The sequence below is a fragment of the Thamnophis elegans genome, chromosome 7, assembly GCF_009769535.1.
Source record: "Thamnophis elegans isolate rThaEle1 chromosome 7, rThaEle1.pri, whole genome shotgun sequence".
Lineage (NCBI taxonomy): Eukaryota > Metazoa > Chordata > Lepidosauria > Squamata > Colubridae > Thamnophis > Thamnophis elegans.
In genome coordinates, this window is record NC_045547.1 from 52,237,299 (window position 1) to 52,253,321 (window position 16,023).

The following is a 16,023-nucleotide window of genomic DNA, read 5'->3' on the forward strand; positions in this document are numbered from 1 at the left end:
GCATTTGTGCCAGCATATCTAGCTACAATATACAATGATGAGACAATGCATCCTAAGTATTATTTCAGATATTATTTAATATCTGGTTGTATATATTTAAATTTCTAATGATTTTACAGCAGAGAGAAAAAACATATTTATTCGCTAAAATGAAAACATTATTGTATTTAGCAATAAAACTTACCATTTTCATGTCTTTAAAAGCCACATAGTAAAAGTTTGTTCAGAGATAGATGACCCAGTTGGATCTACCAAAAATGCATTATAAAAACAGTGGTGATACATTTTTTGTGCGCTTTTTACTCAAGTGGCTATTCCATTTTTACTTTCATTTTTGAATGCATCACTTTTTCCTTCTAGTGGACAATAAAAATGCAACAAATAAAACAACCCCTCCTACACAAAATAAAATTGTGAAAAGATCAGTAGACATAGGTCAATTCAGTCATTTCTTTCCTTTACTATTGTAGCACTTTTTCGGTGAGGCATTGTTGGAGCAAGAAGGTTTGTTAGTGGAAGACCTGACTGTCATGACACTACCCTGTTTGGGATTTATGTTTAAGCAACTTGTATCAAATTTTGCAGGAGCCCTAGAATGCATGACACCAATACAAAATACCATTTTATACCAAATCCTGCTCCAATTAATGTAGAGCAGAACAAACAATGGATTTTTGAAAGACTCCAGCATAATCCTCCTTTCTCATACAACACTATAGATTGTTCCCTTGTTGCAATTACTGTGCACTCCTGGACAGGTACAGGTTGCTTGAAGGCAAGATACAGAAAAGTTTAATCTAGCTATGAATAGCTAGACATTTTAACATAATAAGTCAATTGTTACCAGGGCAGTGTGGTGGAAGAGGAAAACGTTTTAATGCAGTTCTGGGAAGACTCTTTCTGTACCCTTCTCTCTTTTTAGAAGGAACAGAACAGTGATACTGTGTTTTATAATACATGTGGTTTTGTAAATGCCTATTGCCATTTAGTATTGTAATTGATTATAATAACTACAAAACATCTGGCATGTACTTTAAACATTATAAATATGTATATTTATGTTAAATATTTGTTTCTCTTTCTGAAGGACTGTCTTGCATTTTGCCGGATCTGTTGAGAACTTCTTCACTCTCTTTTTGGGTCAAAGGCTCCACTTCCTTGGAATCGGCATTCTTTATGGCATTCTGCCTTTCATCTTCTAATTTCTTCTCTTTTGCCAAAAGTCTATAATTGATTGCATTTCCAATGAACAGCCAAATGCTTGAAACAACAACAATTATACCACAGACAAAATACATATATTTGTAGTCTTTGGTTATGTCCACAAGCAAACCTGAAAGATTAAAAAAAACAGAAAGAAAGTAACCTCAGATAACATAAAAGATAAGTTTGCCTTCTTAACAATTGGAAAGAAGGGGTGAACAGTATGTGCAAAGCATAAAATGTTTTTGAAGTTTCAAGCATACAAATTTTTCCTTTAAAAAAAGGTTTCTGTTTTTAATATGCATATATCCATATATAGTGAAACACAGGACTGAGAAGAGAGGATCATGTGTTGCAAGCATGCCATTATGTTTGAAAGCAGCTGCTACCTAAAAAGGTTTTGAGAGTAAGAAATGTCATAATAAGAACTGTTACAATCTGCACTGCTTTCAAGTAAACCTAACTACAGTACTCCACATATACAATATTCACTGATAGCAAATAATATATTAAAATACATATAAGTAGTGTTTTAGAAAATTAGGTTGATTTATCAATAAATGATGTTCATCTTGAATAGAAAGGTTAGATTTATGTGTGATGGATTAGGGGAAAGAAAAAGAAAGCAAGCAAGCAAGCAAGCAAGCAAGCAAGCAAGCAAGCAAGCAAGCAAGCAAGCAAGAAAGAAAGAAAGAAAGAAAGAAAGAAAGAAAGAAAGAAAAAGAAAGAAAGAGAGAGGGGGGGTGAAGGAAGGAAGGAAGGAAGGAAGAGAGGAAGGAATCAACGTTCCCCTTAAAAAGATGGTTTCAGTTATTCCCAATCCATCTGAGTGGATGACTGAGTAAAAAGAAGTAGCAGGAAGAGAAACCTATGTTTTGCCCCATGGCTTCTGTTTGGATGCCACAGGAACAGAGAGAAGATAATGTGGTGGACTGCATTCTGCCATCCCTGATGAGTATGTCCCCAGCTGGCTCTTGTGTGGGAAATTCCACTGCCATTCTGCTGAGGCTTGTGGGAACTGAATAGTAAGGTTGCAGTTGGATTCTGCCTATTCAGGACTACTACAAGACTTCAAATATAACCCAACATTTTGATGGCTCAGTGCTACAGAATCACTAAAAGCCAACCTAGTTGTAAGATTTATTTCTTTATTCAACTTCTATCTGCCACAGTAAGAATGGAATAGAAAGTCAAGGGAGAGCAAAGGAACATAGGAAGATATTTTATTCTTAATATAACTTTTAATTAATACAATATTACCCTACAAAGACCAGCAGCAGCTCTCCAGAATTATATTAGAATATTATATTAATTAGAAGTGCTTTTTTAATGCAAACATGCTTAGTCTTTACTTTAGGTAAGTATTATAATATTTAAAAGGAAATATAGACAAGGTAAATTAAACCTTTGATTTATGTCCCTTGCATCAGTGATAAAAATCATACCTTCTAAGTACATGATAGATTTATTCTGTCTATATACAGTTGACAGTAATCTTACATATGCCATATATAGTATATTATAAAGATAAAAATAGATGGAGAAGAATCCAAGATACTTCAGACCAAAATAATTAAGAACAGTAGCACCTAAAAAGTGGATTTCATAAATCTAATCTGGTGTTTCAAAAAGTAATAGGATTTGGACGGCACCCAAAGAGCTCAAATCCATGCTTTGCCCAATGAGTATATCTATGCACTCACTGTAAATATGTGAATTAAAAGAAACCTGTGGACTCAATATTCTAGGTACATTGTTGCACTTGCTCAGATTTATGGACTGCATTGATATAAAAAGATTCACAATGTACATGCAAACAGGATGAAAAGACAAACCAGGCTATGTGGGGTGAATTTTGGATGCAACCCCACCTCCTGCTTATATAAAGATTTAAGACATTAACATTTAAAAAAAAAAAAAAACTTTTTTTCACATTAACTTTCTGATGCCATCAATTTTGTATGAATAATGCTAAACAAGCCTATAGACTGACAATTCTCTTCTTACCAGTCAGTGCTATTTGTTCATTTCAATATGTGTAAATAAAGAGTAAATCATATATGCTAACAGAGTTCTTAAAATGTCTTATCAACACTCATTCATAGCCCACGATAAAAAAAAGTCAAAAGTCTTAATTCTAGAAAGATAGATGACTAGAGATGTTATACCTCACCGGGGAGAACTATATTCATTGAGTTATTTGCAGACATGTAAAAAAAAATATTCTTGCTAATAATAATAATAGTAATAACAATAACAAGTGAAGAAGATATAGATGGCTAGAGAGAATAGAATCTTCTTTAATGAGAAAGAGCAATCCATTGAAATGTAGGCTCTATTGGAAGAACTATGGGTACAGTAAATATATTTGACATACTAAAATATAGTAACATTTTATACTGACAGAAGGAAAATGAGTAGATGAAGAAACATATCGCTAGAGATTGAGTCCAGGAAGTAGTATGTTTGGAATGAAATAGAATGGGGAAAGTAATTGCATATCTTCGCACAAAGTACCAGATCAATGTTTTGGGTACACATTCTTATTATACAAATAGCTTAAGATGTCAATTGTATCATCATCACCTTCATCATTTCCATACTTACCTCCCATAGGTGGGCCTAAAAGGACAGGGCAGCACTCCACAATTGTGACGAGTCCTACTGCACTGGAGAATCTTGGTGCACCAACAAGATCCATCAATGTCTCAAAAAGGACACTGCTAACCATTCCAAATGCAAGTCCAAAAAGTACGGCATACACAACCAGGCCTGTATAGGTTTCAGCCAATGGGCACAGGATGTGGCAGACCCCATTGTACAAAACAGCAAAACTAAAGAAGTACTGGATTTTGGGCCGGATGTATTTCGAGTTTGCAATTAAGCCCATTGATGGCCTGGCAAACATATCTACAAAAGCTAGGATAGAGAGTAAAAAAGCTGCTGAATATTCATCAATTCCTTTATGCTTGGCATAAGGAGCTAAGAACACAATTGGGGCAAAGAAGCCAAGAAACATGATAACATTTCCAGACAAATAAATCAAGAAGCCTCTGTGTTTGAAGAGGGTTAAATCTAAGTATTTGTTGATGGTTTGCCAGACCGATTTCTTGTCATTCTTGTGCAAAGTGGAATCTTCAGTTGCTTTTTCCACATCTTTTTTGATAACCTGCACAGGTTTTGGTCCAACAGGCCTCATAAGTGACCCAGCCACGCAGCAATTTAAAAGAAGTCCTCCCAGAATGAGGAAACTTCCTTTCCATCCAAAAGCATTAAAAAGAAACTGATTCAGGGGTGCCAGAGTACTTAGAAAGACAGGACTTCCCGCCATGGCCAGTCCATTAGCAATGGGACGCTTTTTATAAAAATATTTGCCAATCATCGTCAAGGCAGGTTGCAAGTTGAAAGCCAAACCCAAACCTAAAATAATAGCAGAAAAAATAGAAACATTACTGCATTTAATACACTGCAACAAATCTCTCCAAATCAATCAAAATTGCCTCTCCCATCTCCTCCTGCCCATATGTGAAAATTCCAATATGTAATTCAGAAGAAAGATCTTTCAAAAAAAGCCACTGATACTGGCAAATAAAAACAAATAGGCATTGCTTCCTGCATGCTTAATGTCACAAATCTGCCACAGTAGATTTCACTCACTCATTTTCTTCTATGGCTATGCAATAAAAGCAAAAACTTTAGCAATGGCCAATCCAAGTTGCAGACAACAGAATGACAGGGGAACAATGATAACAGTACCTTGAACACACTTTTTGTATATTTTACTATGCTATAATCCAATTTGTTCTTATTGCACAGGAGTTATTAAATGTCACTTTTCTATAAAATGGATAGATTTTAGAAATCTAAATCCTCTGCCTTTAGTTTTATCCTTTACTTAGGTTTGAATAGGAACACATAAAATAAGCTTCAGATAATTAATACACATGGGCTATTACACAGCAAATGCAACTCTCAGTTTTCACCATGAAATCTGGAAATACACAGTAGTTTTCTCTATGCAGATACAAGGATCTCTGCAAATAGAGCAGAAGGGACTGGCCCAAGCATGCAAACAGTTCATTTACCCCATATATAATTATATAGTACTAGACATAAAAACATGTGGGAACCTATTTTTCCCTATACTACCACCCTCTATTGTTAAAGGCAATTTTATGAAAAAATACATGTTTGTGATTAATGAAACAAGTTTTGCTTTGTTTTGCTTATATGCTAATAATATGCTAAAAAAGAAGTCCTCCCAGAATGAGGAAACTTCCTTTCCAACCAAAAGCATTAAAAAGAAACTGATTTAATTTGGTAAGTCAACTTTGGTAAGTCAACTGATTTCATTTGGTAAGTCAATTTTATTTTCCAATTCCAATTGTAATAATAATTCTAACTGTCATGAGAGTTGTTATATATCTTTCTTTGGATAGAAAGGTATCATAAAATGTGTTCTGCATTGACTTAATCTGTATTTCTCCTATGGGGTTTCAGACAACCAGGTCATTATGACTGAAGTTGGTAAACAGCTGAGTGTACTGCAAGCAACAGCTAAACAGCTGGGTTTTAATGCAGAATTACTTAAAAGTCAATTAGTTTAAACTGAATCTTGAAGCTGGTTATGATCCAACTTGCCTGAATAGTGAATTGGGAGTGAGACAAAAATTCTAACTATATATATACACGGTATATATAAATTATCAATCATGGTCAAGTAATCATCATGTGTGGATCAGTGACTATTGCATAAGTATGTTTGGTAAACAGGTTGATCCAATTTTCCAGAAAGTAGCTGACCAGCAAAAAAAATATTTTGAATATATTTATAAAGCTATCAATGCTTTAACTTTGAGAATTCAGTGGAAAGGAAATTCTATTAAGGACAATAGAATATATGTTATATTTGGGCTTCAGTACATTGATTCATTCCCTTTAGGTTTACTTCAACCTTTTTGGTCAGAACTACCTGTCCTTCAAATACCCCAAAAGGCCACTTTTAGAATAAACTTGGTAATAGAAAATGGCTATTTTGGCATGTTATCTAAACTGAATTCTTTATAAGGATACCTGCAGTAGAATGAGAAACTAAAAGAACCAGTATAAAATTGAAAGTCAATGATTATGATAAATACTGCCAGTAACCAATCAATTATTCTCCTGTAATTGTAAAATATTGCAGAAAGAATTATGCAAAACCCACGACATCCTAACCTGAAGAAAGGAATGAACCAATCAATTAGAAACAGAATCCAAAGATGCATGCTGAAGGAGAACATCAGCAGAATCAAATAAAAGGACATTGTTACATTACCTCCAATTACACCAACACATATGTAAAGTTGCAAGACACTGTTGCAGAACGAAGAGGCAATCATTCCAAATGAAGCCAGAATCCCTCCAGCAATCATGATTGGCCTACTGCCATATTTGTTCACCAAAATACTGCTTACAGGACCTATGGACAGGAAAACAAAGATTGAGCTATTTTCTGAAAATTAAATAAACATGGATCTTTTCAATGATTGAAATAAAGTCTTTGTGCTTAGCCCATAAAACGTTCATTATATGCTTATTAACATCATTCACTATTGACACAATCAGATAAGCATGCATGCACTATGGCCACCCAATCTAGGTATGCTGGAGCCTTCTATGAAGCAGGATAAAGCCATTGGTTACATACAGCACTATGAGATATGTGTTTGTGGCCAGCTTTCATCCCCGAGAACAAGGGTAGAACAATTCTATTGGGGTCCTGAGAAGTCTTCCATCAAAGACCTTACTGTCTATCAGGCATAATCAGATTTTGGCAGTGTGTCCCTTTGGTTTTGGTTTTTTTCCATTCCATGGGCTTTAATTAGCTGTAGCTTTTCTTCCTTCCTCTTTTGCCATTCTTTCTATCCGAAAGGATAATTTACAATTAGGTGTGGATACTTAAGACAAGGTATGTGAATCAAAGAAATGTTGATTTGAGTGGCATGTATATTTGGATTTGCCTTAGGAAGCACAAGGGCTTGGGATGGTACCAAATGAATCTTTCTTTATTTGCTCCTTCAATGATCTGCCCGAGTGGTTCTTTCTTCAGGCAAAGGAGTGATAAACAGACCCAGCTGTATCTCAACCTACAGATTGGCAAAATATGTTTAGTCATTTGGGCACATAAAATCACTCTGATTGGCATGAAGATTGCCCAGCTGAAATGGGTCTGCTAAATCAGTGTTTTTCAACCACTGTGCCGCGGCACACTAGTGTGCCGTGACATAGTGTAAGGTGTGCCGTGGGAAAATTACTTTATATATAGTCAATATAGGCACAGAGTTAAATTTTTTTAACATTTTCTAATGGTGGTGTGCCTCGTGATTTTTTTCATGAAAAAAGTGTGCCTTTGCACAAAAAAGGTTGAAAAACACTGTGCTAAATATCCAAACTGGCCTGTTGTCTGACACATTTGGAAAACTTTCTTCATTGTGTTCTGCTTTCTCAGAATGCAGCAGTATTGTCAGTCTGAGCTTTGTGTCCATTACATTTAATTAAAGTTGAAATGAAGGAAAAGAAATCAAAGCACTGATTGGAACATTTAAAGCTAGTCCTGAAAATGACTCTGGAATAAAGTGAAATGTCAAACACTGCTTTCAATTTTACAAGAAACCCATCGATATTATCTAAGGCAGTGATGGCAAACCTTTTAGAGAACAAGTGTCCAAACTGCAACCCAAAACCCACTTATTTATCACAAAGTGCCAACGCGGCAATTTAACCCGAATAAGCCATTCGAGCTGTGAGTGCCTCCACCTGTATTCTGGACCTGTGTCCCTCCTGGCTGGTTGCCAACAGCAGTGAGGTGACACGTGGCTGGATCCAGGCGGTCGTAACCGCCTCCCTTCGGGAGGGCCCTTCCCCGCCGCACTTAAAACAGCGGTGGTGAGACCCCTCCTGAAGAAACCATCCTTGGATCCAGCCATTTTAAATAACTACCGTCCTGTCTCCAACCTTCCCTTTGTTGGGAAGGTTGTTGAGAAGGTGGTGGCCTTCCAGCTTCAACGGGCCTTGGAGGAAGCTAGCTATCTTGACCCCTTCCAGTCCGGCTTCAGACCCGGTTACAGCACAGAAACCGCTTTGGTCGCATTGACCAATGATCTCTGGAGGGCCAGAGATGGAGGCCATGCGTCCATCCTGGTTCTCCTTGACCTCTCAGCGGCTTTCGATACCATCGACCATGGTATCCTTCTGCGACGACTGCGGGAGGTGGGGGTGGGAGGCACTGTTTTGCAGTGGTTCTCCTCCTACCTCTCGGACAGGTCGCAGTCGGTGTTGGTCGGGGGGCAGAGATCGTCCCTGAGGCCCCTAAAATATGGGGTGCCACAGGGCTCGGTCTTATCCCCCCTACTATTTAACATATACATGAAACCGCTGGGCGAGATCATTCGGAGGCACGGGATAAAATACCATCAATACGCGGACGATACGCAATTGTATCTGTCCGCCCCGTGCCGACTCAATGAAGCGGTGGACGTGATGAGCCAGGGTCTTGAGGCCGTTAAGAACTGGATGAGCGCTAACAAACTGGTACTCAACCCGGACAAGACCGAGTGGCTGTTGTGTTTCCCTCCCAACAATTTGGCTAATGTTCCATCTATCAGGCTGGGGGGTCAAATTTTATACCCCTCAGATAGGGTTCGTAACTTAGGAGTCCTCCTGGATCCACAGCTGACTCTCGACCATCATCTGTCGGCTGTGACCAGGGGGGCATTTGCCCAGGTTCGCCTGGTCCGCCAGTTACGACCCTACCTGAATCGGGAGGCTCTCACAACAGTCACTCGAGCCCTTGTGATCTCTAGGCTGGAATACTGCAATGTGCTCTACATGGGGCTGCCCTTGAAGTGCATCCGGCGGCTGCAGTTAGTTCAGAATGCGGCCGCGCGAGTGATAGTGGGCGCACCGCGGTTCGCCCACATAACACCCATCCTCCGCGAGCTGCACTGGCTACCTGTTGATCTCCGGGTGCGCTTCAGGGTCCTGTTGACCACCTTTAAAGCCCTTCAAGGTAGTGGATCTGAGTACTTGAGAGACCGCCTTCTGCCGATTACCTCCCTCCGACCGATAAGATCGCACAGACTGGGCCTCCTCCGAATCCCATCCGCCAGTCAATGCTGACTGGCGACTACACGGAGGAGAGCCTTTTCTGTTGCAGCTCCGACCCTGTGGAACGATCTCCCCGTTGAGATACGCACCCTCACCACCGTCCAGGCCTTCCGCGTAGCCCTTAAGACCTGGCTATCCCAACAGGCCTGGGGATAAGTCTCTAATTTGCCCCACCCGAGTGTTGAATGTTGAATGCAAGTTGTGTTTTTATTACGTTATTTATTTTGTTCACATATTGTTTGTTTTAAATTGCACCCCCTCCCTAATGATTGTAAGCCGCCCTGAGTCCCCTCAGGGAAAAGGGCGGCCTATAAATCCAAATAAACTAAACTAAACTAAACTAATAATGGGGTTTTACTACCTAAAATAATGATAAACAAGTTCAGCTAGTTGTTCTAAGAAGAACATGATAAATGCACATTTATGCCCCTTCATTTTTTCCTGCTTTTGAAATATTATGTTTTGCAACAATAAAAAAGAAAAGGTTTTGTAACAACATTTCTCTCTTTCCCTCCCACTCTTTCCCTTCCTCTCTTTCCCTTTCCCTCTCTCTTCCCTCCCTCTTCCTCTGTCTCTTCTCTCCCTCTCTTTCTCTCCCTCTTTCTCTCTCTCTGCCTCTGTTTCTCTCTCTTGCTCTCCCTTTTCCCTCTTTCCCCCTCTTTCTTTCCCCCTCCCTTTCTCTCTCTCTTTCTCTCGCTCCCTATCTCTTTCTCTCTCTTTCCCTCCCTCTCTCTTTCCCTCCTCCTCTTTCTCTTGCTTTGCCTCTCTTTCCCTTCCTCTCGCTCTTTCTCTCCCTCCCTCTCTCTGCCTGTTTCTCTTTGTTTCTTCCCCCTCTCTCTTTCCCTCTTTCTCTCTTTCCCTCCTTCCCCCTCTCTTTCTTCCCCTCCCTCTCTTTCTACCTCTTTTTTTCTCTCTCTCTTGCCCTCCCTCCCTCTCTCTCTCCCTTCCCCCACAACAAAGCCAGTGAACTCTTCTTAGAAGGATCTACTCAGGAAATTGGAGGACAAACTGAACTTTTCAGAGTGACTGCAAACTTAGGAGAAGGGAAGCAAGCGGAGTCTCTCTCACACACACAAACACATGCACTGCCGTCCTCGTCTCTGCACCAGGTCAGCCAAGTCCTTCCAGTGAGGAAAGGTCTCAGCATCTGCAGGGTTCCCACTGCCCACCCCAGGGCAGACCTTTTCCAGGCACCCTGCCAAAGTCCCAGGGTGGTCCACCTCCCTTTACCTGGTGGTGTCGCTGGTGGGGGGGGAGGGTAAGGAGGCAGCAGAGCCCAGCTAACCTTAGAAGGGAGACCAGGTGGACTCCTGAAAGGAGACAGGGGAGAGATCCTCATAGGAATATGGCAGGGAAGTGGGGTGAGCATGAAGGATCGCCATGGCATGGGAGGGCGGGAGGGAGCCGGACCGAAGAAGACTAAATCTAGAGAGTCCTCCTCTCCTTCTCTCCTTTCTATTGTTCTGGTGAGGGCTGAAAATTTGCAGAGGTTGATTTGAAAGGCACTCTGCACATGATATGAGACAATCATGCCATAGGAATAGGACACACCAAGGGGACCAAGCACAGGGCAAGGAGGTGGGAAGCAGTGAGGGATCCGTTATTGCTGTAGGGATAGACACACACACACACACACACACACACACACACACACACACACACACACCATTCTTTGCAATTAGGTTTCATCAGGTTATTTGCTTGTGTATCTGTAATTTTTGTAAGAAGGCAAGCAAATAACAACTATCGGAGGGAATCGGGGGTGGAAAAAGCGAAAGGGTGTGGAAGGTTTTTCGAAATATAAGGAAAGGTGGGGGAACCATTTGCAAACAGGACCCTGGCTGTCTATCAACTTAAATGGGAGGCATGAAATGAAACCACATCTACCAACCAGAGCCCTGTTCTGCCCATCGCTTGTTTTGGGGCGTGTCTGGCAGAATTTCGTCTGTGCTGGGGCGACAGCGCACGTGCTCACACTGAGGGCTCTATGTACCACCTGTGGATTCCACCATGAATCTAAGGCATAAGCTTTACATTAATCTTTTCCATTCTAAACAAAGAACTATCTTAATATTTCACTACTATTTAGGAAGTTAAGTAACCTGTACTGTAGTTTGGTTAAAAAGGTTCTTCGTTATGATAAAAGTGACCTGAATTCCTGAATTTTAAACTCTTCTTTAAGGCCAAATGCTTCTTGGAATGCTGTATTCATAAATAATCAACACAATCTTCCCAATACTGCTTCTTGGCCATATAAGTACACATAAAAATGAACTTGTTTGTATCTGCAAAGCAATACTGTGTCTACTTATCCGTAAGAAAGAAAGAAAGATAAATTAAAGAGTGAAAGAACACCCTAGCATACTAAATGGGAAGGCAGGAAACCATTTCACCAGTTTGCCTTTTTGTCAGTGGGTGATTTGTGAACAGTTATCCACTATATGACCAAACAAGCTCCATGCCAGCTATTTCGTAAGGCTACATGATCCTCTCTTAATATTCCTAAACTCTACCAGCTTCTCCTTGGTCAGTTTTTCTACTGTAGCCTAAAATTTCCATTTCAGATGCATGGGGAAAGAGAGACTTTCTGGGTCAGGAGTTTCTGTACTGCTGGTGAGTCATAGGAAACTTGATCATCCAATAGTATTTTCATAGTTTTTCAAACTGTTTTTCTACATTATGTGAAAAATTTCTGGTGGGGTTAAAATGGGAATTAAATTGTTTTGTATTATGGAAGCTGTTTTTGTGTCCCACCCCCCACCCCCATTCATGGGCTTCAAATGCTTGCAACCTTCAAATCCTGCAAAAACTGCAGTTTTAGTAATTGACCATTTTGCACTCAAATTTTGGTGGCCAATTGAAGGAACAATTCAACAATAGGAAATCATCCTAGGGTTTTCTGCAACAGCAAATTAAAATATTAAACAAATTCCTTCTATTCTATCTACCTTTATTTTTATTGCCTTTCTCTCCCCCCACCCTCATCTATCTCTCATCTCTATCTCAAGACTGAGAAAAAAGAGGAATATTATCACTTTACTGATCACATAAACATATTTTCCAATAGGGATTTGCAGGTAAGGTGACACTATAATTGTCATTATCCCTAACTATTATCAACCACTTATAGACATGATGGCAGCTGTAGATCAGGAAAAGCATCCATAGGTTCAAAAGTGATGAATGTATGTCCATTTAATTGGATTTGCCAAGAACTGTGTATCTTCTTTAAATGTTTAAAATTATACAAAAAATTATGCCTAGGTATCAAATACATACAATAATATACATTTATATTATGAACATATAGTCAAGGTTAGAATTGCTATGCACAAATGCAATTGCATATCTAACAATTTCTATTATTTGTTAAGAGATAATGTCTGCCTCTTTTTATAAGCTAATTTTTATTTTTTGGAATTTCATGCCCTGCTGGTCTTTGACCTACAGGCACCCGATAGGGCAGGAAGCAGAGTATGGAGTGCTAGGGGTGGCCAAGCCTTGAAAGGCCCAGAGCAGACATGCATGTCTGTATTAGGTCTTCTAGGACCTTAATGACCACTTCAGGGCCTGCATGGATGGGAGTTGTTAAACAAGGTAACCACATAGCATCTTACTTAAAAACCATCACAACCTGCAATCATGATGTGCAGGCTTCATTATAGTCATAAGTCAAGGACTACTTGTAATCAAATCTTAAGTCCCATCAAATGCTGATCAACAATTTTAGGGAAAGAATCATATTCCTAACTCTGTAGTCAGGAGCTAAGAATATGGGTTATGAAATTAACTTTTCTTGTTAATTCAATAACTAATAACTATGTGCTGCTACAGAATTAAATGTATGACCACTGAAGATTGTTTTCATAGAAATCTAAAGAAAAATACTTTAGGTAATGAAATAGTGCTTTCTCTTCAAAAGTAGCAATTCAAGACTGTCTCAAGGTATTTTGCTGCCAAAGACAAAATAAAAGAAAGGCATGAAAGATACTGACCTGCTGACAAGAGACCTTCTTTAAGATTAGGAATTGAACAGTGCCTTGTGCAGCATCTGAAACAGCAAGGTAGCATCAGTGGCCCAATGTTTTTTGAGGGCTCTGATAAAGTGAATCATTTGGGGCTCCTTATTTTTCTTAGATATGTGTGTGCATCAGTGGTGGGTTTCAAAAATTTTTGGAACCTCTTCTGTAGGTGTGGCCTGCTTTCTGGGTCTACTGGTAGAACCTCTTCTAACTGGTTTGGTAGATTTGACGAACCGGTTCTACCGAATAGGTGCGAACTGGTAGGAACCCACCTCTGGTGTGCATGTATATACAAGCAAACGTACACCCACAGAGTTTTTTCTACACTATTCTGTAAACACTGGAATATCCAGAGAAATACAAATTCTGAAGGACAACTCATTCTATTCTGATGCTGACAGTTGTCCAGGAAATAGCAATTGTATTGATTCACTTAAAGATGCGGAAGAAAGAGTTTTCCATCAGCAACAGAGCAATTTTGGGATATAATGTGGCTTCCTTTAAAATTTAAAGGAAATGTTTTGGTGCTGTCTTCACACTTGTATACAGTGCTCGTTGAAAAAGCATTCCTTCTGCAGTGAACAGAAAACCAGAAAGATTGAACTACAGATAACTTACTAGTGGATTAGCAAGAATAAGTCTGCAAGAATATTAAATATGCTCTGGCAAGTAGCCTAAACTATTACTTAGAAATATATTAGTGTAATAACATTCTTGTTAAATTTCTAGAGCTTTTACTTAAAGCTACATTTTGAGCCCTGCTTGCCAATTCAACAAATTGGTGACACACAGCTTGCATTAATCTCTTATCTGTCCCACCAAATTAACAAAAGAAATGTCTTGCAACAATCTCTGTTACATCTCCTGTTTGCTTTTTTCTTATATTGAATAGTCCCAATTGTTGTATGAAATGCTTACATATGTTTAAATGATGCACAATGTTTTCTGCTTTCTTTTAACATACAATTTTGCATACAATTGTGTTAATGAGAGATCAGTTTTAAGAAAAGGCAAAGAAAAAAAAAACAATAAAGAAAGATTTCCTTGACAACAAATCCATATTCTGATGGGTCTCAGCTAGAATTACATTTATCTGCCCAAATGCATTAGGATAATCTATTAATTTATGAAAGAATGAATGATACTCCAAGAATCTAAGTAAGTATTTACTTACTTACTTACTTACTTACTTACTTCAAGAATCTAATTATATACAAATTATATTTATTTCAAATACTATTTTTTTATTTATGCATCAAGAATGCAACATCTTCTAGTAATAATAGGAATTTTAAACTATACTTTTAAACACTTCATATGCACACACTCACTCTCTTACTTACTCAGACCTTCCTATTTTTCCTTCCCTTCCCACTCAAATAAGTGAAATATGGCTCACAATCTTGTGATAACATCATGACAATGATGTGCAATCAGGGGAGGCAGGGGAGGCAGAGCCTCACCACTGTCATCGTGAAAAAAAAAAGTAAAAGGAAAAAAGCAAGAGCTGAGGTCAGGCTGAGCTAGTTGCTGCCAGAGTCACCATGGATGACTACTTAGTGCTTAACTGTTTAAAAAAGCCTCTAAAAAAGCGCCCTCTACAGGAGGAGGCAGGAGAACGACGTGCCTTATCTAGTCTGATTTTAGACATTTTATGATCACTCGAGCAGAGTTAAGCAAGGGTTAAAAGCCTAAAAATTCCTGACATAGATGAGGCACGTCGTTCTCCTGCCTCCTCCTGTAGAGGGCGCTTTTTAGAGGCTTTTTTAAACAGTTAAGCAGAGTCATCCACAGTGACTCTGGCAGCAACTAGCTCAGCCTGACCTCAGCTCTTGCCTTTTTCTTTTTACATTTTTTTCTTTTCATGATGGCAGGCAAGAGCAGAGTTGAAATCCTCTCTGAAACAACTGGAAAAGGTACGTGTGGGTCGGAGGAAGGGTGAGGAATTCAAACTTCATCCTCCTGATGCGGGGCTTTGGGCAAAGGCTGGAGGGAAGTGCTCTTCCTCCCCAAGTGCAGTTTGATTGCAGGCAGAGCCACGTTGTCTTTTCAAACCTGTAATCAGTGAAGCTGGGCTGGATCCTTCCGGGGCTGGGGCAAAGTGTGTGTGCTCCAGTATGGCTCTTTGACTGGCTTCCTGACTCCTCCTGTGGTCTCCCTGACTCCCTCCAATCCAACTCTGTGTGTTTGTGTGTGTGTGCATGTGTGTGTGTGTATGTGTGTTTTTGAGAGGGGGAAGGGAGGGAGAGAGGGAGGAAGGAGGGGAAGGGAGAAGAAAAAGAAAGAAGGAAACTTATTTCTCAAAGGAGAAAAACAAATGCTGTCACTTTAAATCGGAACTGAGCATGCCTGGCTGTGGAATTCTGGGAGTTGAAGTCCACAAGTCTAAAAAAATTTGTGTCAGTGCCTCACCAGCCATAAACCTCACCGCACGTCACTGCATCATGAGGTATATGAGATAATTTAGTTTATCTTATTAATCACATTTATATTTATACACCATCTCTAAAGAAGCAACTTAGTTGCTAGAGAAGTTTCCAAAGTTGTGAGATCTAGGGTAGGGGTGTCCAACATTAGCAACTTTAGTATTTGTGGAGTTCAACTCCCAGAATTCCTCAGCCAACATATTCCCCTGTTCTAGATCCTCAAG

The 16,023-nt window shown here is 39.4% G+C and overlaps 1 protein-coding gene across 3 annotated transcripts in view; it reads right to left on the minus strand.

The window, feature by feature from the left end:
• Positions 1-469: 469 nt before the first annotated feature.
• The window catches only part of SLC16A7 (solute carrier family 16 member 7), a 179,896-nt gene continuing 164,342 nt past the window's right edge, over positions 470-16,023 (minus strand). For 2 of the 3 annotated variants that reach the window (XM_032221738.1, XM_032221740.1), the window contains 3 exons: positions 6,521-6,664; positions 3,811-4,623; positions 470-1,333 (listed from right to left, as the gene is read on the minus strand). In XM_032221738.1, the coding sequence (XP_032077629.1) occupies positions 1,062-1,333; positions 3,811-4,623; positions 6,521-6,664 (1,229 nt within the window). In that variant the 3' untranslated portion in view covers positions 470-1,061. Of the gene's footprint in view, positions 1,334-3,810; positions 4,624-6,520; positions 6,665-13,346; positions 13,505-16,023 lie in introns of those variants that run through there. The other variant, XM_032221739.1, reaches the window with a different exon arrangement.